The 24,241-nt window shown below is 40.2% G+C and overlaps 1 protein-coding gene across 1 annotated transcript; it reads left to right on the top strand.

Annotated features, from left to right (window-relative positions):
• The first annotated feature begins 980 nt into the window (after positions 1–980).
• LOC137881958 (mucin-2-like) lies at positions 981–21,390 on the top strand. The gene is made up of 45 exons (XM_068724188.1): positions 981–1,056; positions 1,201–1,456; positions 1,553–1,667; positions 2,172–2,262; positions 2,354–2,481; positions 2,579–2,795; positions 3,258–3,383; positions 3,478–3,592; positions 3,685–3,835; positions 4,116–4,229; positions 4,329–4,398; positions 4,503–4,640; positions 5,119–5,283; positions 5,419–5,513; positions 5,601–5,727; positions 5,855–6,110; positions 6,247–6,299; positions 6,405–6,508; positions 6,667–6,818; positions 6,933–7,071; positions 7,690–7,800; positions 7,936–8,115; positions 8,479–8,718; positions 8,817–8,973; positions 9,368–9,496; positions 9,696–12,742; positions 14,918–16,616; positions 16,730–16,896; positions 16,990–17,164; positions 17,273–17,520; positions 17,692–17,875; positions 17,969–18,179; positions 18,280–18,455; positions 18,649–18,718; positions 18,932–19,032; positions 19,113–19,144; positions 19,227–19,404; positions 19,521–19,625; positions 19,718–19,758; positions 19,854–19,976; positions 20,106–20,204; positions 20,440–20,568; positions 20,658–20,697; positions 20,777–20,900; positions 21,036–21,390. Exons 1-45 carry the CDS (start codon positions 981–983, stop codon positions 21,244–21,246), a joined length of 10,665 nt encoding a protein of 3,554 aa, XP_068580289.1. The 3' UTR covers positions 21,247–21,390.
• Positions 21,391–24,241: the final 2,851 nt, after the last annotated feature.

A 24,241-nucleotide genomic window follows, 5' to 3' on the forward strand; every position in this document is an offset into this window, starting at 1 on the left:
AATATTATTGTCATTTTAAGACCATTTAAGGACACCGATATATATTAATATGATAGCATAATAATGCAAGTACACCTTTTCAAAATCAATGAACTTCTTAAGAATATTCAGACTATTGAATTGGAATGTGGAATTTCTTAAATAAATAAATTATGAATAAAATAAAACCATACAACCCAAAAAATACATAAATGTTCTCTTAGGCTCTGATAACAAAGATTGCATTAATTATTTAACCTTTGGCAAACGGGTATGGAGACTCATATCATGATCATTATGATTAGTTGTCATTATATCATTATAAAGTGCAGTGTAATGTTTACTGAAAATTAAGTTGTATAATTTTTCATTGTTTACACTAGGGCGGTTCATAGTCATACAGTACCTGTCTATACTGTGCAGTGTTGCATGCTCAAGCATATCCCAGCTGACACTGGCTGTGGCAGAGTTGGACAATAATCCAATAATAAAAAAACATATCTATTTCCTCTTTAACCATATCATAACACAGTTCTCATATCAAGGTATCATGAATGCTAAGTTCTAATCACTTAATTAAAAAGTTAAATTTGAATGAAATCTGTCACAGCATGGCATTCTCATCTCTGATGCTGATTTATTACAAATTTCATCCAGAAGAAACTACTTAATAAAGAACATGTTTAATATGATTAAAGGAGCACACTGTCAATGAAACAGTTTTTATTGCAGCCCATTCCTCTAGGAATACAAATTCTTAATCAATGTGCATATTTGTTCAATCAAGCGATGAGGATGTGGAATGATTATATTGAACTTGTGAAAGGCGTCAGACATCCATTCAGCACATGTTTCCCATGTCTTGGCAATAAAACTTAAGTTCAAACTGAGACCAATGGCATGAGCAAAAAAAAAGAAGAATTGCAGTCTCAATATAAAGGGCTGTGAAGTGCAGTACAACTATTACCTTCTTTGGTGACAGCAAGCCCACAGTGGCAACAATGAGGTGGAGATGTGTGTGGTTGTGTTTCCTTGCTCTGTCTGTTGCCAGTGTCATCGATGTCCAAGCCAGACTGGGTAAAACTCTGATTGTTTTAAATACTGTGTGGATGGATCGTTCTGCTTTATACAAACTAATGAATAATCTATTGTCTCCAATATCAGTCATGTAGAGCATTTAGTAACTCAAACTGTTTTCTAAACTTGAAAATCCTTCCTCAGTTCGCAACCATGTCAGCAGCATCTGCAGCACATGGGGCAGAGAGCACTTCAAGACATTTGACGGTGATGTGTACCAGTTCCCAGGTATGTGTGAGTACAACCTGGTCTCTGATTGCCACGAGTCCTACCAGGAGTTCTCCGTGCACATGAAGAGGAAAGACAAAGATGGAAACCCTACAGTCAGTCACGTGGTGGTCACCATCAATGACCTTTTGTTCTACCTCACCAAGGACATGATCACTGTGAATGACCTCCCGTAAGTAAAACACCATACAGCTGTGAAAACAACTGTGCTTCTCTTTTCTATGATATTTACAATTATAATTAAGAAAAAAATCTCCTTTTTTCCCAGTGTCAAAACGCCATACTACAATGGAGGGGTACAATTGGAAAATAATGCTGTTTACATCAAGCTCCAATCCAAAGTTGGCATCACTGTCATGTGGAACGGTGACGATGCAGTCATGGTATGATATACCAGGCAGAAATATATCTACATAGCTCTCCTCAGAGTAGCTTGTATGAAGCTACTTAATAGATCTAAAGGAATCTATTGTAACATATGAACAATTCAGTTAAGACTCCTTTATTGATTGATTTTTGGGAATTTGTGGTTAGATAACTTTTTTCTTTTAATTAAGATGGAACAGACCGACCTTCCAGAAATACAATCATGTTAATTATTTTTCTTACGGATCTTATTTGAATGAATTTCTATGATTCTTGGGAAGAAATTAATTACAGTGACTTGTCTTTCAGTCAATTGTCTTTCTTTATTGAGTTATACTTGACAACACAAGAAATATAGTAGTGGTAATGAAATTATATCAATTATCAAATCACAATCATAATATGTATCCTATTCATGTTCTTTTCTGAGGCAATTACACTTCACTGGTGTTTTGTTTACTTTATTTTACATATTATTTGAATTGTGAAAAAACTTGTCATAACCTCTTGTTATGTTGTAGGTGGAACTGGATGCTGATTATGTGAATCGTACTTGTGGACTTTGTGGAGACTTCAATGGCGTTTCTGTCCACAATGAGTTCATTCATAATGGTATATGGTTATTCACTCTATGTATTAATGCATTTTTACAACCATCCACTGTATCTTTGATATTTGACATTGTAATAACAATTAATTACAGGTCGCAAAATCAGCCCCATTGAGTTTGGAAACAAACAGAAAGTCCATCGTCCAAACGATGATTGCGAGGACCCCTTTGAGGAGGAAGATGAATCACTGGAGGCTGTGCTGGATTCATGCAAGGAGTTTGTGAGTTTATTATCCACCTAGTGTTAGCAATAGTGATATTTAGTTATATACTCAGTTAGCATTTGCAGAGTAACTTTTTCTCCTTTTTCTTTTTTAGCAAACCACCTGTAACCAGATGCTGCATTCAGAGCCCTGGAGCTCCTGCACCAAACTGATTAACCCTGAACCTTACATCCAGGCCTGTGTGCAGGACATGTGTGGCTGTGCCAACAGTACAAATTACTTTTGTGTCTGCAGCACACTGTCTGAGTTCTCTCGACAGTGTTCCCACGCAGGAGGGCAGCCTCCCAACTGGAGGACACCTCAGTTCTGTGGTACGTTCTCCTCTCTTTTATTTTACAATCTTTACATTTCATACGGTACAGGGTGGAGAGACTACTCTCAGTGAAAAGCAACTCATCATAATTGTCCTTTGAAGATAAGTTACTGTGTTTCTATCTGAACATGATAAAATGTTCTCATGCTGCTCTGGCATGAGAAGATTCATTGTATTCTATACAGAAAGAAAATCAGAAAAGACATTTAAAAGCTGCATAAAGAAAGGCCAGATATGTCTACTTTTCTGGCTGACTTCAGTAGTAATTGACTTGATTTAAAATGTAGCAAAAACACATTAATGTAGGTAAAACAAGTACAAGTAAAATAAGTACACAAAAAACATTTTGTTACACTTAAAAAAAGTATATTCAGTTACTTCCATCCTTCATATACTGTTGAATAATTCTCACAAACTCACACCTTCCTCAATGTATTTCAACTGTACCATATTTTCACAGCTAAACAGTGCCCATACAACATGATTTATGAAGAGAGCGGTTCCCCTTGCATGGATACATGTGCACTTCTAGACACAAGTTCACTGTGTGAGGACCACAAAATTGACGGCTGCTTCTGTCCTCCTGGTCAGTGCCTTTCACACGTTTCATTCTTTCAGATTTTAATTTCATAGTCTGTGAATGTTGTTGTGAATGTTCATGTCACTTGTGTCTTCTTCAGGAACTGTGTTTGATGATATTTCCATGAGAGGGTGTATTGCTCAATCTGAATGTCAGTGCAAACACAACAAAATCTATAACTCTGGTGAGGTCTACCGACAGGACAGAGAGGAATGGTATGTCAAATATGTCATCAACAAAACATTTCATGCGGTCGTCTTAATTGTTTGTTTTTTATTGTTAACTTAAATTGTTTGGCTTCTCTCAGTACATGTGTTGAGGGCAGATGGGCTTGTAAGAGCCTTCAAACACCTGCTACATGTGCAGTTGAAGAGGGTTCACACGTAACTACCTTTGATGGGAAAACCTACATCTTCCATGGAGACTGTTACTACACTCTAGCCAAAGTGGAAAGCAAGGTGAATGAGCCATAGCTTTGTCCAATTAAATGACAGAAAATATACCATATACCGTGTAATGGATCTGATGTAAAATATATATATATATATGTATATATATATATATATGTATATATATATATATATATGTATATATATATATATATATATATATATATATATATATATATATATATATATATATATATATATATATATATGTATGTATGTATGTATGTATGTATGTATGTATGTATGTATATATATGTATATTTATTTGCTCTCACTTTGTATATTTCAGGATCATGCAAGTCCAAAGTTTACCATCCTGGTTCAGTTGGTTCCTTGTGCAAATCAAAAATTTGACACTTGTATTAAGAGCCTTAAAATCCTGCTGAACAATGACAGAAACAATGTGAGTTAAAGTGTGTCAGGAAAGAAGGCTGTGGTCATTTATAGATTAACACTGATATCTGCAACTACAACTCAAATGATTGATTCTGTTTTAATTCAGGTATTAATGTTCACTTCTGATGGCACAGTAAAGCAGAACATGCAGACCATCAGTTTGCCATACCACTCAGGTGGGTCAGACAATAGGAAACTCATCAACAAACATGAAACATGTTTTTGTCATCTGTCATTCATGCAATTATCTGACTGTTTTTGTATTTATCTTTATCCAAAGGTGACATCAACATATTCCATGCTTCATCCTTTCACATCTTGCTCCAGACCAGTTATGGGTTGCAAATTCAGATCCAGCATGTGCCTGTTATGCAAGTCTATGTTAGCCTGGAACAAAGCTACAGAGCAAAGACACGCGGTAAGTTTTACATTTGTCTTAACATGAAGCATTGGCATCATTTAATAGTTTTTATTCATTACAGTAATTACAAAAGTGAAACTTAATATCCATGGCTGTTACTGTCATTGTCTTCCCAACACCCCTGAATCCCTCCAAATAAACAAACCAAAACAATACACATAACATTTGAAAATACATGACAAAATGCAGTAGGTGGTTTGGGTGGATTTGGCTTCAAATATACACTCCTTGTATCGCCTACCCTCTCTCTACATGAATAAAACTGTGGAATCTTAATTATAACACCACGCGGCAAACCCTCAATTCTCAGTGTATGATACTTGTTTGTTTTATCTCATTTCATTTTAATTCAAATAAATTGACTAAATTCCTAGTTATCATATTATATTCATTGACACTTTCCATTTTTCTATTTTCCTAATACTAGTATAAGATAAAATTCTACTTTTAATTCTAAAATATTTGGTTTCTTCAGGTTTATGTGGGAACTACAACATGGTCCTGTCTGATGACATGAAGACTCCTCAGGGGATTGTGGAAGGAACAGCAGTAATGTTTAGCAACTCCTGGAAGGCTAACCTCATGTGCCGAGACAGAGAGGAAAGACTTGAGGACCCCTGTTCCCTCAGTGTGGAAAACGGTAAAAAGCACTGCTTAATTATTATTAAACTGTTTTGTTTTTTGTCTGTATATGTCTTAGATGGATTCTCAGCTTTCAACACTTACTCCTAGTCAGAATTTAGACATTTAACATAAAAAGTTCTTGTTTTTCCAGAGTGGTATGCTAAACACTGGTGCGCCTTACTACTGAGTCCAGACAGCAATTTTGCGCAGTGCCGTTCAGTGGTGGATCCTGAGATGTATTACAAGGTACTGCAAAAGCTTTCTGTTGGTCGTTCACTGTATTACATTTTGATGGGACTGTAATTCTCTAAAAGTGTTTGCTGTCTTCTGCAGCGATGTACTTATGCTAGCTGTAACTGTGAGAAGAGTGAGGACTGCTTGTGTGCCGTCTTCTCGTCCTACGCTCGGGCTTGTGCATCAAAGGGAGTTTTCTTGACAGACTGGAGAGAGAATGTGTGCGGTAAGAATTTCTTTCATTACTTTGTGGTAAAACTGAGTGTTGACGTCTGGAATTTGATGAATATCTTCTCTTTCATTAGTAAGTCATAAAACTATTGGTAACCATCCTCTCATTGTGCACAAAACAGACAAATACACAAGGAGCTGCCCAGCATCTCAGATCTTCTCTTACAAGCATCAGAGATGCCAGTTGACTTGCAGATCACTGGGCACAATGCAGCAAAGTTGCATATCTGACTTCTTGCCTGTGGATGGCTGCTCCTGCTCTGAGGGTCTCTACCTAAATGAAAATGGCATCTGCGTTCCCATGGCAAAATGTCCCTGCTACCATAATGATGTCTACGTCAAGTCAGGAAAGTCCATCAGCATCAAAGAGGAGCACTGGTGAGTCAGTTGCATTGTCCTACGCTTTCACATGATTGTAATGACGGCAGTATTTAAGATTTAAGATAACTACATTGTTAGTTTTTGAGTGCCTTTTTGTTGCATTTCATCTTATATTTTTTGTGTCTTTTTCCAGTGTGTGTACCAATGGAATGCTTCATTGCCATTCTTGGAGAGCCCGCTCATCAAGTATGTTTTTTTTTGTTTTCTTACCACAATACAAGAACTTTGTACTGATTCTGTACTTGTTGATAACTAATGTGTTTATTAAATCAGTTTCTACTTCTGTTACAGCATGCCCTATTCCAAAAGTGTTCTTCAACTGCTCCGCTGCGGGCACAGGAGAGCTGGGACTGCACTGTGCTCGAACTTGTTTAAATCTGGACAGTGATGATTGTGTGAGTGCTAAGTCTTAAATATCTGGATCTGGATCCGTCTATTTAATGGTGGACAGTGTTTTACATGGAAGATGTATCACACCGTGTAGAATTAAACTAGTTTCTAAAGCAGTAATGTTTTCTCATTTTCAATCACTGAGAACTTTCTATTTTCCCAGGACTCCACAGAGTGTGAATCTGGCTGTCGGTGTCCAGGTGGCCTCCTTGATGATGGCAAAGGTTCCTGTGTGAAAGAAAAGGAATGTCCATGTCAACACGATGGGCATATTTATGCCCCTGGATCACAAATCCCTGACCAGTGCAATATCTGGTATGACCTTAATCAGATGTATAATATTGCATAAACATGATCATATTTTCTTCTATGTTGTACTGGATTGTAGTATTCAAAACGTTGTTTTATATTTAACCATTTCTGATCTAGTACCTGTAAAAGTGGAAGATGGGAGTGCAGTAACAAAAAATGTCCAGGAACTTGCATTATTTATGGGAGTGGTCACTACAATTCATTTGATCAGCGAACATATGGGTTTCAAGGACATTGTGCCTATGTTGCTATGAAGGTAAACAAAGCATGTCAAAATCTTCCAAAAGACAGGCTGTGTCTGAAATCACTCCCTTCCTCACTCATTCAGTAATGCCTATATAATGGACACTCAATAGCCAGCAGTAAATTGAGATTTCGTACACTTTTCAACATTTTGCATTATCAATGAAAGCTGTTGAGTTATTTAACTGCAATTTTCATATTCAGAATTCGGACACTCAAATAAAAAGGCTGACAGTAAATGTAGTGCACTATTTAGTAATTAGGAAGTGACTTCAGACAAGCTGAGCTTTACTTATACTGTTGTCTAGGGTTTCATCTGTGAAAGTCACAGAATTTGGAAATTTTACTTATTTACTTACTTTACTTAGACAATATTTGGTATGTTTACCTACATTAATTTTAAGATGATTGCTTGTCATAATAAAAAATATAAATGAACAATGCAGATAACTATATAATCTCCCTCTCCTGGGTGATCAATTACACTTTCATTTAATGTTCTAGCTTTTCTTTAATGATCTTAAAGCATTGTGGACTAGTAAAAGCCAAGCTGAAGTTTGATTTGATCACTGGTATCTGTTTACTATAAAGGAAACAAGCAAAAATGTTTAACAAATCTCTCTCTTTTAAGAACAATTGTGGCAATAAAACAGTACAGGACAACTTTGGAGTTATCACAGAAAATGTACCATGTGGATCTACAGGCACCACTTGCTCCAAAACTGTCAGAATCCAGCTGGGGGTAAGACCTCATAGCAACACCTGATATGCATTATGTGCCTAAAATATTCAACATAATCAAATAAATTATGTCATATATCAAACTGATGTTTTTACATTACAATGAAAGCAACAAAATATCTCTTTTACATTACAGCGAATGGAAGTCAAACTGTCAAAGGGTAAATATGAAGAGGCCGACCTAGGACATGGTGCTGAGATTCAGTACAAGATAAGGAAGGTTGGCTTGTATGTGGTGATAGAATCTGCCATTGGTCTGGTAGTGATGTGGGATGGCAAAACAACTGTTCGCATCATGCTGGAACCACAGCACAGCGTAAGTTACAGTAATTATTTAAATGATGATGACTGAAATATGTTGAAGGAAGAGTTTGAAGCTAGAATTTTGATATGATGTACCATTTTTTTCTCATCTGCGGTCTAGCTGTCTTTGCAGATCATTTTCTTACACCACTTATACATTTTTTGGTACACCAATGGTATTGATGTAAAGTATATAATTATTGCTGAAAAAGTCTTTATTACTGTAACATATACAATATTCAAAACAAAAGAAGTAAAAACTCTGTCAACATAAATGCCTGGAAAATATGTGTTCCTTGTAATGCCAAAGAGTATTAATATGGAATATTATCTTTATGTGAAAAAAGTCATTGACTCCTTTTGTTTGGCTGTACAGGGAGAGGTATGTGGCCTGTGTGGAGATTTTGATGGTGATGGAGAGAACGACTTCACCACCCAGGGTCAGTTGGCAGTGAGCAATTTGTTAGAATTTGCAAATAGCTGGAAAGTGTCAAGCCAGTGCCCAGATGTAGATATGAATGCTGACCCTTGTGGAATAAGACCCAATCGACATCACTGGGCAAAAATGATGTGCAGCATTATAACTGGAAATACGTTCAAAGAGTGCCACAATAAGGTAATAACTGTTTCTAATTTATCATTATTTAAAGTTTGATAGTTGAAAACACTAAACGCATTTTTAAAAATTGTATATATATTTTGATAACTGAACAGGTAGCTCCTCTCCCATATTATGAAAACTGTGTGAAAGACTCGTGTGCCTGCGACTCTGGAGGAGACTGCGAGTGTTTCTGCTCAGCAGTTGCAGCTTATGCTCAAGCTTGTAATGAGGCTTCTGTCTGTGTGGCATGGAGGACACCAGAAATCTGTCGTAAGTAAAAACAAATTACCCTCAGATTAAACAGATTTTTTTCCAGCCTTTTCTGCTGCTTAGAACATGTTTTTAGATCCCAAAAATTCTTATGACCCCAGCATTTAGAGATGTAGAGATTTGTGAGGTTTGATGCTCTTTTCATTATAGACAGGGCATCTAATATTTTATTATATATTTGATGTGAATGGACACCAAATTGAAATAGGCATCAGTGCATTCTGAGTGAGTGAGTGGTAACATCCTTACTATAAATACATAAAACTAAATGCAGGGGCAACCCATTAGGGTTGCTGTATCCTCTGCATAAAGTTTGAGGTCTCTTTCACTGTAAGACATATCAACATTTCCTTTATTTACAACATAACATACCTTGTACTTTTTTTCTTTCTAGCTGTCTTTTGTGATTACTACAATAACCCAGATGAATGCAAGTGGCACTACAACCCCTGCCACAAACCTTGCTACAAGACCTGTTTGAATCCAGAAGAAATTTGTAGCGAATCTTTACCCAACCTGGAAGGTAAGAGGTTAACTCACAAAGTTTCACCTTACCTCTGTTTAATATGCAAGCTAAAATCTTAAATGGTAAACAGATCCAATCTGGCATACTTTATGTGGCAAAATGAGAATAGACCCAAGACCACACACCCAGCTTCTGTTTCCAAGATTTAAAAAAATAAAAAAATAATGCATTTTGTTTTATGCTGTAATTTGTACAGGCTGTTACCCTGTATGCCCAGAAGATAAGCCCATATTTGATGAGGAGACGGGGTTTTGTGTGGAGGAATGTTCAGGTTGCTTTTACAACAATACTAGATATGAGGAAGATGAAGTTATTTACAATGTGACTGACAGTTTAGGAATGTGCTACTACGCAATATGCAGGAATACAACAGTGATATTTGAAAATGAAACTTGCCCTACAACTCCACCAATTGAAACAACTACCACAACCCAAGAGCCCACCACAACCACACAATCTACGACCCCGCCAATTGAAACAACTACCACAACCCAAGAGCCAACCACAACCACACAATCTACGACCCCGCCAATTGAAACAACTACCACAACCCAAGAGCCACCCACAACCACAAAATCTACGACCCCACCAACTACCACAACCCAAGAGCCCACCACAACCACAAAATCTACGACCCCGCCAATTGAAACAACTACATCTTGTATTACAACGTGTGAGTGGTCAGAGTGGTATGATGTGCATAGCCCACTAGAGGACAAAAGTGACTGGGAAACATATGAGAACATCATAAATAGTAACAAAACAATATGCAAAAATCCCAAAGAAATTGACTGTAGATCAACAGATTATCCTGACAAAGACTTCAATGACTTTGTGAGTCAGACTGGCCAAGTTGTTTCTTGTGATGTGGGAAATGGTTTAATATGTAGACAAGAGGACCAGATCAGACCTCCACGAAAATGCTTCAACTATAAGATCAGAGTATGTTGTGAGGTATTATGTTCAACCACAACTCTTTCAACACCATCAACTACACCCCCTACTACTACTACTACTGAAAAACCAACCACAACCACAAAATCTACAATCCAACCAACTGAACCAACAACAACAACCCAAGTGCCACCCACAACCACAAAATCTACGACCCCACCAACTACTACAACCCAAGAGCCCACCACAACCACAAAATCTACGACCCCACCAATTGAAACAACTACCACAACCCAAGAGCCAACCACAACCACACAATCTACGACCCCGCCAATTGACACAACTACCACAACCCAAGAGCCAACCACAACCACACAATCTACGACCCCGCCAATTGACACAACTACCACAACCCAAGAGCCCGACAGAACCACAAAATCTACAACTCCACCAATTGAAACAACTACCACAACCCAAGAGCCAACCACAACCACACAATCTACGACCCCGCTAATTGAAACAACTACCACAACCCAAGAGCCCACCACAACCACAAAATCTACGACCCCACCAATTGAAACAACTACCACAACCCAAGAGCCAACCACAACCACACAATCTACGACCCCGCCAATTGAAACAACTACCACAACCCAAGAGCCAACCACAACCACACAATCTACAACCCCACCAATTGACACAACGACCACAACCCAAGAGCCAACCACAACCACACAATCTACGACCCCGCCAATTGACACAACTACCACAACCCAAGAGCCCGACACAACCACAAAATCTACAACTCCACCAATTGAAACAACTACCACAACCCAAGAGCCAACCACAACCACACAATCTACGACCCCGCTAATTGAAACAACTACCACAACCCAAGAGCCCACCACAACCACAAAATCTACGACCCCACCAATTGAAACAACTACCACAACCCAAGAGCCAACCACAACCACACAATCTACGACCCCGCCAATTGAAACAACTACCACAACCCAAGAGCCAACCACAACCACACAATCTACGACCCCGCCAATTGACACAACTACCACAACCCAAGAGCCAACCACAACCACACAATCTACGACCCCGCCAATTGACACAACTACCACAACCCAAGAGCCCGACAGAACCACAAAATCTACAACTCCACCAATTGAAACAACTACCACAACCCAAGAGCCAACCACAACCACACAATCTACGACCCCGCTAATTGAAACAACTACCACAACCCAAGAGCCAACCACAACCACACAATCTACGACCCCGCCAATTGAAACAACTACCACAACCCAAGAGCCCACCACAACCACAAAATCTACGACTCCACCAATTGAAACAACTACCACAACCCAAGAGCCACCCACAACCACAAAATCTACAACCCCGCCAATTGAAACAACTACCACAACCCAAGTGCCAACCACAACCACACAATCTACGACCCCGCCAATTGAAACAACTACATCTTGTATTACAACGTGTGAGTGGTCAGAGTGGTATGATGTGCATAGCCCACTAGAGGACAAAAGTGACTGGGAAACATATGAGAACATCATAAATAGTAACAAAACAATATGCAAAAATCCCAAAGAAATTGACTGTAGATCAACAGATTATCCTGACAAAGACTTCAATGACTTTGTGAGTCAGACTGGCCAAGTTGTTTCTTGTGATGTGGGAAATGGTTTAATATGTAGACAAGAGGACCAGATCAGACCTCCACGAAAATGCTTCAACTATAAGATCAGAGTATGTTGTGAGGTATTATGTTCAACCACAACTCTTTCAACACCATCAACTACACCCCCTACTACTACTACTACTACTACTGAAAAACCAACCACAACCACAAAATCTACAATCCAACCAACTGAACCAACAACAACAACCCAAGAGCCACCCACAACCACAAAATCCACAACCCCACCAACTACTACAACCCAAGAGCCCACCACAACCACAAAATCTACGATCCCACCAATTGAAACAACTACCACAACCCAAGAGCCAACCACAACCACACAATCTACGACCCCGCCAATTGAAACAACTACCACAACCCAAGAGCCAACCACAACCACACAATCTACGACCCCGCCAATTGACACAACTACCACAACCCAAGAGCCCGACAGAAGCACAAAATCTACAACTCCACCAATTGAAACAACTACCACAACCCAAGAGCCACCCACAACCACAAAATCTACAACCCCGCCAACTACCACAACCCAAGAGCCCACCACAACCACACAATCTACGACCCCGCCAATTGAAACAACTACCACAACCCAAGAGCCAACCACAACCACACAATCTACGACCCCGCCAATTGAAACAACTACCACAACCCAAGAGCCAACCACAACCACACAATCTACGACCCCGCCAATTGAAACAACTACCACAACCCAAGAGCCAACCACAACCACACAATCTACAACCCCACCAACTACCACAACCCAAGAGCCACCCACAACCACAAAATCTACAACCCCACCAACTACCACAACCCAAGAGCCCACTACAACCACACAATCTACAACCCCACCAACTACCACAACCCAAGAGCCACCCACAACCACACAATCTACGACCCCGCCAATTGAAACAACTACCACAACCCAAGAGCCAACCACAACCACACAATCTACGACCCCGCCAATTGAAACAACTACCACAACCCAAGAGCCAACCACAACCACACAATCTACAACCCCACCAACTACCACAACCCAAGAGCCACCCACAACCACAAAATCTACAACCCCGCCAACTACCACAACCCAAGAGCCCACCACAACCACACAATCTACGACCCCGCCAATTGAAACAACTACCACAACCCAAGAGCCAACCACAACCACACAATCTACAACCCCACTAATTGAAACAACTACCACAACCCAAGAGCCAACCACAACCACACAATCTACGACCCCGCCAATTGAAACAACTACCACAACCCAAGAGCCAACCACAACCACACAATCTACGACCCCGCCAATTGAAACAACTACCACAACCCAAGAGCCAACCACAACCACACAATCTACAACTCCACCAACTACCACAACCCAAGAGCCACCCACAACCACAAAATCTACAACCCCGGCAACTACCACAACCCAAGAGCCCACCACAACCACACAATCTACGACCCCGCCAATTGAAACAACTACCACAACCCAAGAGCCAACCACAACCACACAATCTACGACCCCGCCAATTGAAACAACTACCACAACCCAAGAGCCAACCACAACCACACAATCTACAACCCCGCCAATTGAAACAACTACCACAACCCAAGAGCCAACCACAACCACACAATCTACAACCCCGCCAACTACCACAACCCAAGAGCCCACCACAACCACACAATCTACAACCCCACCAACTACCACAACCCAAGAGCCAACCACAACCACACAATCTACGACCCCGCCAATTGAAACAACTACCACAACCCAAGAGCCAACCACAACCACACAATCTACGACCCCGCCAATTGAAACAACTACCACAACCCAAGAGCCAACCACAACCACACAATCTACAACCCCACCAACTACCACAACCCAAGAGCCACCCACAACCACAAAATCTACAACCCCGCCAATTGAAACAACTACCACAACCCAAGAGCCCACCACAACCACAAAATCTACGACTCCACCAATTGAAACAACTACCACAACCCAAGAGCCAACCACAACCACACAATCTACGACCCCGCCAATTGAAACAACTACCACAACCCAAGAGCCAACCACAACCACACAATCTACGACCCCGCCAATTGAAACAACTACCACAATCCAAGAGCCAACCACAACCACACAATCTACGACCCCGCCAATTGAAACAACTACCACAACCCAAGAGCCAACCACAACCACACAATCTACAACCCCACCAACTACCACAACCCAAGAGCCCACCACAACCACACAATCTACGACCCCGCCAATTGAAACAACTACCACAACCCAAGAGCCACCCACAACCACACAATCTACGACCCCGGCAACTACCACAACCCAAGAGCCCACCACAACCACAAAATCTACGACCCCGCCAATTGAAACAACTACCACAACCCAAGAGCCAACCACAACCACACAATCTACGACCCCGCCAATTGAAACAACTACCACAACCCAAGAGCCAACCACAACCACACAATCTACGACCCCGCCAATTGAAACAACTACCACAACCCAAGAGCCAACCACAACCACACAATCTACGACCCCGCCAATTGAAACAACTACCACAACCCAAGAGCCAACCACAACCACACAATCTACAACCCCACCAACTACCACAACCCAAGAGCCACCCACAACCACAAAATCTACAACCCCGCCAACTACCACAACCCAAGAGCCAACCACAACCACACAATCTACGACCCCGCCAATTGAAACAACTACCACAACCCAAGAGCCAACCACAACCACACAATCTACGACCCCGCCAATTGAAACAACTACCACAACCCAAGAGCCAACCACAACCACACAATCTACGACCCCGCCAATTGAAACAACTACCACAACCCAAGAGCCCACCACAACCACAAAATCTACGACTCCACCAATTGAAACAACTACCACAACCCAAGAGCCAACCACAACCACACAATCTACGACCCCGCCAATTGAAACAACTACCACAACCCAAGAGCCAACCACAACCACACAATCTACGACCCCGCCAATTGAAACAACTACCACAACCCAAGAGCCAACCACAACCACACAATCTACAACCCCACCAACTACCACAACCCAAGAGCCACCCACAACCACAAAATCTACAACCCCACCAACTACCACAACCCAAGAGCCACCCACAACCACAAAATCTACAACCCCACCAACTACCACAACCCAAGAGCCACCCACAACCACAAAATCTACAACCCCGGCAACTACCACAACCCAAGAGCCCACCACAACCACACAATCTACGACCCCGCCAATTGAAACAACTACCACAACCCAAGAGCCAACCACAACCACACAATCTACGACCCCGCCAATTGAAACAACTACCACAACCCAAGAGCCCACCACAACCACAAAATCTACGACTCCACCAATTGAAACAACTACCACAACCCAAGAGCCAACCACAACCACACAATCTACGACCCCGCCAATTGAAACAACTACCACAACCCAAGAGCCAACCACAACCACACAATCTACGACCCCGCCAATTGAAACAACTACCACAACCCAAGAGCCAACCACAACCACACAATCTACGACCCCGCCAATTGAAACAACTACCACAACCCAAGAGCCAACCACAACCACACAATCTACAACCCCACCAACTACCACAACCCAAGAGCCACCCACAACCACAAAATCTACAACCCCGCCAACTACCACAACCCAAGAGCCAACCACAACCACACAATCTACGACCCCGCCAATTGAAACAACTACCACAACCCAAGAGCCAACCACAACCACACAATCTACGACCCCGCCAATTGAAACAACTACCACAACCCAAGAGCCAACCACAACCACACAATCTACGACCCCGCCAATTGAAACAACTACCACAACCCAAGAGCCCACCACAACCACAAAATCTACGACTCCACCAATTGAAACAACTACCACAACCCAAGAGCCAACCACAACCACACAATCTACGACCCCGCCAATTGAAACAACTACCACAACCCAAGAGCCAACCACAACCACACAATCTACGACCCCGCCAATTGAAACAACTACCACAACCCAAGAGCCAACCACAACCACACAATCTACAACCCCACCAACTACCACAACCCAAGAGCCACCCACAACCACAAAATCTACAACCCCACCAACTACCACAACCCAAGAGCCACCCACAACCACAAAATCTACAACCCCACCAACTACCACAACCCAAGAGCCCACCACAACCACACAATCTACGACCCCGCCAATTGAAACAACTACCACAACCCAAGAGCCAACCACAACCACACAATCTACTACTCCACCAACTGAACCCACTACTACAACTGAAGAGCCAACTACTGTTTCGACAACTTTAACAACATTTGAATCACCTGTGACTGGTCCCACGTTGCCGACATCGGTGCCTCCATCAACTGGCTCCCTTATCTCTGCCACTACTACATGTTTCTGCATTGTTAATGGAAAGCATTATAGTCCAGGTAAGAAAATATTACAATAATGTATTTGATTGTAACAAGCTAAATCAGTTTTCAGTCTTTGTTTCGCGACTTACCACTGTTTAATCTTTTCTTCATCTTTATCTCACCTTTAGGGGATGTAATATTCGACATGGAACACATTGGATCAGGTGTATGTCTCACAATGATATGTTCTGATGTTTGCGAGATTCACAACAAGACTCTCCGTTGCAGTACCACAACCATTCCTAGACCCATACCCACAATTCCTGGAATTGTCTGCCCTGAATGGGATGTAGTGGTAAGAATCTTATTGTATCTTGCACATTAAAATATATAATTGCATTTATTGCAAAATACTTAAAATATTTCCCCTTTTTTTTCTTCACATCAGCAAAATGAGACCTTCTTATTGTGCAATTGCACCATGGCCAGATGCATTGAGAATAATACAATTGAAATAATTCCATATGAATGTCCACCCCTTGAGAACATCACTTGTACCAATGGAAAGAAACCAGTTCTTGTGTATGATGAGTACCACTGCTGCCAGCATTACGCTTGTGACTGTAAGCCATTCTGTGGTTAAAAGGGTGTTTGATGAATTTTTTCACATTTTTACGTTTCTCTTATAAGTACATTGGTCATTTTTAACTGATTGTTTTGCTTCTTTTCAGGTGTTTGTGAAGGCTGGGGAGATCCTCATTACATCACATTTGATGGATTCTACTACAGTTATCAAGGAAACTGTACTTACGTCTTGATGGAAGAAATTTTACCAAAACATAATTTGAACATTTATATTGACAATGTCTATTGCGATCCCACTGAAGATGTTTCTTGTCCACGATCAATAATTATATCATACCAATCAGAAGTTGTCGCACTCATAAATCATAATCTTCTTGGAGCAGCGCAGTTGGAGGTAAGACAATATATGGTCATAATAAAGTTTAATTTTATGTTCAGAAAATCGCACCAGGCTAACTTAAGTAGATTATTACTGTCAATGTTGATGGAATAGTTTGATGAATCCTTTAGTCATTGTACAGAATATTTTTTCTTATCACATAGTGTATTACTTTTTTCTTTGTAGGCACTGAAAAATGGAGTCCGTCTGAAACTACCTTATTCACATCAAGGTGTTAAAATCTTGGACTCTGGCATTAACTTGGTTTTGGAGATCCCTCGCCTAAAAGTGGTCGTTACATTTGGAATAACTGGCTTTAGTGTCACCCTTCCAAATCAATATTTTGGCGGTAACACACAGGGCCATTGTGGTAAGAACATTTATTTCACCTGTGGCCATATTGGCAAATCCTTTGTTTAAAGTTGATTGTGATTTAATTAAACTGCTTTGTGACTACCATCAGGAACATGCAATAATAACCAGGCTGATGACTGCATGCTGCCTGGAGGCAAGCTCGTAGAAAATTGTGCAGTGATGGCTGACTATTGGCCTGCAAAACACATTTATCAACCCAACTGCCACATACCATCTGTACTGCCCACCAATATACCTGGACCTCCACCAACCTTTACTTCATGCATTCCAGACTCCATTTGTCACATGCTTAAGGGCAGGTAGAAATGATCTAATATATTGTTGTATTACACATTTATCCCCATAAGTTTGACATATTGAAAAATAATTTTTATTTTTGTTTGTGTTTTACTTTCACAGTCTCTTTGAGGCGTGCCATCCCTTTGTCTCTCCTGACAATTTCTATCAAGGTTGTGTTTTTGATAGCTGTCATGTTTCCAACCCAGCAGTGGAGTGCACAAGTTTGCAGGCTTATGCTGCTGCCTGTGCTCAGGCTGGGGTCTGTCTGCACTGGAGGAACCACACAAGGCTGTGTGGTAAGCAACCCCTCATTATTCCTAACTGTAAATGCTGAGATCAGTGGAATCAAAAGGGGTAACTCATTTAATTTACTTTTTGTTACATCTAGCACACATTAAACAGGCTGCTGTGCATTTAATTATATACAGTGGGTAGGTAAGAAGTATGTATTTTCAAAAGAACTAATTTAGTTCTTTGCTTCACTTACAGTAAGTGACTGCCCATCAAACAAAGTTTACAAGCCATGTGGTCCTGCAGAACAACCAAGCTGTGAAGACAAGTAAGTTTAAAAAAAAATGAGGTGTATACATTTTGCAGGTCATCGTGCACATCAGCGTTTCCTGAGACAAAGATTATAATGGATTGTGGCAATAGATATTTCTTGTTAACAATAAATAATAGTAGAATATATAGTATTGAATTAGCTATGTTTTAGAGATCTGTAAGAAAAGCTGTAAACTAACTGTTATTTCTTGACAATTAAATATTGCAGTCCTAATGAACCAACCATGAACTACACTACTGAGGGCTGCTTTTGTCCTGATGGAATGAAACTCTTCAACAAAGAGTCTGGCGTATGTGTTGATAAGTGTGGTAAGTGTGGTGTATATTCTGAAGTCTTATCATTGACCTGAATATATCATATCAATCATGAAGTGCTCATTTTCCAACAGGATGTCTTGATCCTGAGGGCATTCCACGTGAGGTGAGTCTTCTATTCATGATCAGTTAAAATCCTATTTACCTGCAAGAGACAATAGAGTCACAATTATGATTTATTCTTTTAGTTTAATGAGAGGTTTGAGTACAAATGCCAAAACTGCATCTGTGAGGAGTCCACCAAGACTGTGACTTGCAAACCCAAGCCATGTCCAACACCACCAATAGCAAACTGCGCTGGCCCTGGGTTTGTCCTCGTCAACCAAACTAATCCGTCAGACTCCTGCTGTTCTGCCTTTGTTTGCCGTAAGACATGTAGTATAAATGCACATTTGTCCTCCAGAGTTTTCAGAATGTTATTCATTGATAACGATCTTGAATGCTCTTGATTATTTACTATGAACCTAATATTATCCCCACAGAATGTCAAAGCAACACTTGCCCAGTCTACAACATGAATTGTCCGGTAGGATATATGCCAGTTGTCAGTGTTCCTGAGGGAAAATGCTGTCCAGAACGTACATGTGGTGAGCTCATTAATTCATAGTTTTAATTCATATAAAACCTAATGATGATAGTGACATGTTTATATAATTCCCAATGTTTTGCTGTTTTCTAGAGCCTAAAAGAGTTTGTGTCCACAAAGACACTGAATACCAGGTAAATATGAAATTTATGGAAATATGTCACTTATGTTTACAAGTTCTGTATGGCTAAAAACACAAATATGAATACATTTCTTCTTTATCTGCTAGCCTGGCTCTTCAGTTCCTGGGCCTCCATGTCAGGATTGTGCCTGTACCAATGAGGTGGACACCGGTTCTGGTTTATTCAAGATAAATTGTGAGTTTCAGAAATGTCAAGAAAACTGTGATTTGGTAAGTGAATTTTCAACCATTATTCTCATACATACAATACAATTCAAGTCGTTATTCTCAGAATATGTTTTCTAAGAAAGTGAACATGAAAAAATGCACTTGGCAACTTAATCCCCCATTTTCTTTCAGGGATATAAATATCTGGAAACTGATTCAGATGAATGCTGTGGGAAGTGTGTACAGACACACTGTGTTGTCAGTGTTAATGATACCAAGAACCTCTTGAACGTAAGTTGGATCATCTCTGTTGACTGTGATCTACATGATAATATTAAATAGCCTAAAGTACCTCAGTATGTACTGTATTTTGATCTCTCTCTCTCTCTCTCTCTCTCTCTCTCTCTCTCTCTCTCTCTGTGTGTGTGTGTGTGTGTGTGTGTGTGTGTGTGTGTGTGTGTGTGTGTGTGTGTGTGTGTGTGTGTGTGTGTGTGTGTGTGTGTACATCCATCTCACTGCTTTCCAGCCAGGAGATACCTGGTCACCACCGGAGAATAAGTGTCAGCATTACACCTGTATTAAGGTCGGTGACACTTTAACAACGTTTAATTCACACATTGTCTGCCCGCCATTCCAGCAGAGCAACTGCCAACCAGTAAGTATCTCTTATCACTTTTTAACAAATGGATCTGGATTGTCTGTGTATGTGAGAACAAATGTTAAAAATATTTTTTACCTCCTCAGGGCACAATTCAGTCTGCAGCAAATGGCTGTTGTAAAATTTGTGAGTATGACATTTTCTTTACTTTTGGGTAAAAGGTACTTAAATGAAAACAAGCTAATTGTGGGTCTCTTTTGAAAAGGCGTGGAGAGGGAGAAGGCCTGCAAGGTAGTATCGATGAAAATGCATGTTACGCACAACAGCTGTCAGTCTCACCAGGAGGTAGATATGCCATATTGTGAAGGATCCTGCAACACTTTCACCAAGTAAGGATATCACTAATATTTGTCATTTCTCTGAATAGTCGCCAAACCTATTAAGATGTGGAAACTTAAAAAGGTTTAGGCGTGGTTTGTACTGATTTTGAGTTTATTAATCAACCCTTCCTCTGCTTTCTTCAGGTACTCCGAAGCAGCAGCTGCTATGCAGCATTCTTGCTCCTGCTGTAGGGAGACACGCTCCAGCAGTCGCACTGTTGACTTGCACTGTCTGAATGGAGATGTGGTCCCCTATTCATACACCCATGTGGAGGAGTGTGGCTGTGGCCACACAGACTGCACCAGAGCTGCAGTACAACCTGCTCGCAGGAGGCGAAGCTCCACACTGGTGTAATAAAACATCTGTCATCACATTAATGAATGTGGGATGTCAAAATGTCTTCCCATATTGTCTAAACAATCATTACATCTTTTACAAAGCAATTGCCTTTGTAGAGAGTATATTTATCAATTTATCAAATAAAATTATGCAACACTGTTTATGTCTCATCTCTTCTATTGTCTTTGTGCCAACTTCTATTGTTTGCTTACTGTTTCAGTGTTTTGCCGTTGATACTTGCACACTTCTTTTTGTAATCATTACTATTCAAATATAGTTGTAATCAACTCTTATATTTTTTTTTTAAAATACATGTATTGTTTATTTTATACAGGCCAAAAAGATCATTTTTATACTATAATTTTGTATTAAATAAAACATGGCTAGCAAAGTGATAAATAGCACTGAATACAGCAGGATCAAGCATCTTGACTGCTTTTGGTCAAGTAGATAAGGTGACTATAGGTAGAGAGTGAGATGGGTGGAGTTTTGAACTGTTGACCCAACCTGAACAGCCTGTGCAACAATGTGAGAGTGGTGAAATGGAGAGGGTGGGTTATCCTCTTTTGTCAATAATGTCAGCTTTGATGTTCCTACGTTCATATTACGTTGTTTGTTAGATGTGTCAAGGAATTGACCTTTGAGAGCAAATGTTTGTACAGTTAGATTTGGCAGAAAATATCTTTGAGGGATCAAAGATTCTGCAGGGAGAACTAAGCAGATCATTCAAATTTAGTTAAATCAACATTACTAAAAAATGTTAGCACGTAAGGAGACGGTCGGGGTGGTGGGGAAGCTGAGGTAGCAAACAGTGTTGGTATGAGCTGTCAGCAGTGATAGTGAGAAGTGTCAAGTGATTATGCTGTGCATCTGCTTGAATATAAAGCCGTGAATGAGCCAATGTGTGTGTAGTATGAATGAAACCAGATTGATTAGCAAAATAGCATGCAGATGACCAGAATACAATTAGAAGACAGACGGATGCATAGAAACAGAAACCACACAGCAGACCTAATTGCCAAACTTCCTTTAATAACATTTTCTTTTTTTATTTCATCTTAATTCATCTATTCTATGTTATGTGTTGTAAAATTCCACTCTGACTTGAACATTTTGTATTCTGTATCAGCTTATTCCAGATCTTCATTAAAGCCAAGTTTACAAGCCAAGTGACATTTTCAAACCCAAGACTTCATGATTTTTATTGCTGCACATTTTGCATATTCCGAACAACCAGCTAGACCAGCCGAAGCAATGTGTTTGGGTGTTGAGTTCGAATATCATTAGTCTTTCTCCAGAATTGCTGAGACCTTTGAGCAAATTAAAATACTGATAAAAGAAAAGAATTTGAAACAATCACAAATTCAAGAATGCATATAGAGTTAGCTATAGTAAGTTATAATTAATAACACAAGGAGAATATAAGGTCAGGGGCAGCCTCTATGGATGGAGAACCTCAGTAACATGTTTGAGGTTATCAGAAAGTCCCTCACCGCTACACATTCTATTTGACACATATAAACAACCCCAGTTCACCTGGTATTAATAGGTTACAGCTACATTGTACTGTGTGTCATGGCCTTTAGTTTTTCCTTGTCTCAGTGTCAGATTGTCAGCATCTCACCCTGTAAGTAGCATTCTAGCCATTATATCCTATATTTCTAGTTTTCCCAATGCTTAGTATTTCAAGTTTATTCCCTGCTACCAGTCTTTTGGAGTTCCCTGTTTTCCTGCCTGCTACCAGTTGCTTCACTTCCATTGCCTATCTGCCTCTGGACATTCAGCTTGTAAGCCATAATAACCAAAATCATCCTGCTGCCCACTCGTCAGCCTGTTTAGTTTTTTGGTCAAATTTTGCAATTACTGAAATGTGACAGGAAGACATGACACAAGGAAAACACAGAAACTAAATACACTATTTAACTAACTCTGGTGTGGTGGAAAATAGGTGGGATCAAGACAAAGGCAGGAATTAAAACAAAACATGACACATAGGGATACCAACTTTCAAAATATTACAGAAAACAGACTAAACAAAAATCCAAGATCATGACACTGTGTTAATTACTTTGTCAAAGCAAGCCTTTCTGTTTGCTATGTGTCAGTGCAAGCCTTTCTGTTTGCTATGTGTCAGTGCAAGCCTTTCTGTTTGCTATGTGTCAGGGCAAGCCTTTCTGTTTGCTATGTGTCAGGGCAAGCCTTTCTGTTTGCTATGTGTCAGGGCAAGCCTTTCTGTTTGCTATGTGTCAGGGCAAGCCTAATGTTACTTGCAGCAAACAAGTATTCGTTATATGTACATTTGATCTCAGATGCTTGTAAAAAAATAGTTTAGTTTTTTATCTAAAAAAAAGTTGAATTGGGCCACATCCATCTAAAAGCGCAGGCACAGTTAAGAATGTGAGGAATGAATTGGTCTCCGAATTATTTTACAGTTACCTCTTTAACGGAAGAACCAGAACCAAGATTGAGCGGGCAGACTGTCAGACCCTGCTGCAGTAAATTGAGAGGTTTTCTAAAGGGAACACTACCACTTCCATCCACAGGGACCACCAAATTCAATACAAAATGAAAGTTCCTTGTAGTAGCTTTAAACGTTGCTTTCTTAACCTTGTTGAACAAAATGTAACAAATAAATACATACAAATAAATGTGTTGAATTGATATTTATTAGAATAATGGAATTTGAAACCGGATCAGCAGATCATCACCGATACCCAATCCAGCTGTTTGACTCAGTAACGAACTGATATCCAACATCAGTATTGCTTTCGGTCCATCTCTAACATTGACTGAATCAGTACCACTTCACAGTGATGCAGTGTGTTACTTCCTGGTTAAAAGTTTAATAAAAGAGTGCAAAAGCCACAACAACTATTATGATTTAATAATTGTTTCAAAGAGGTGACTGCTGAGCTGTTATCTTTATAAACTGCTTGTATAGGCCGTATTTTATACTGAACTGAATGAAGACAGACAGAATCCGCAACAAAGTTTACGATGTTATAAACTG

The sequence above is a fragment of the Cebidichthys violaceus genome, unplaced genomic scaffold (genome assembly GCF_023349555.1).
Source record: "Cebidichthys violaceus isolate CVI_PGR_0920_01 unplaced genomic scaffold, fCebVio1.0.p SCAF_3, whole genome shotgun sequence".
Lineage (NCBI taxonomy): Eukaryota > Metazoa > Chordata > Actinopteri > Perciformes > Stichaeidae > Cebidichthys > Cebidichthys violaceus.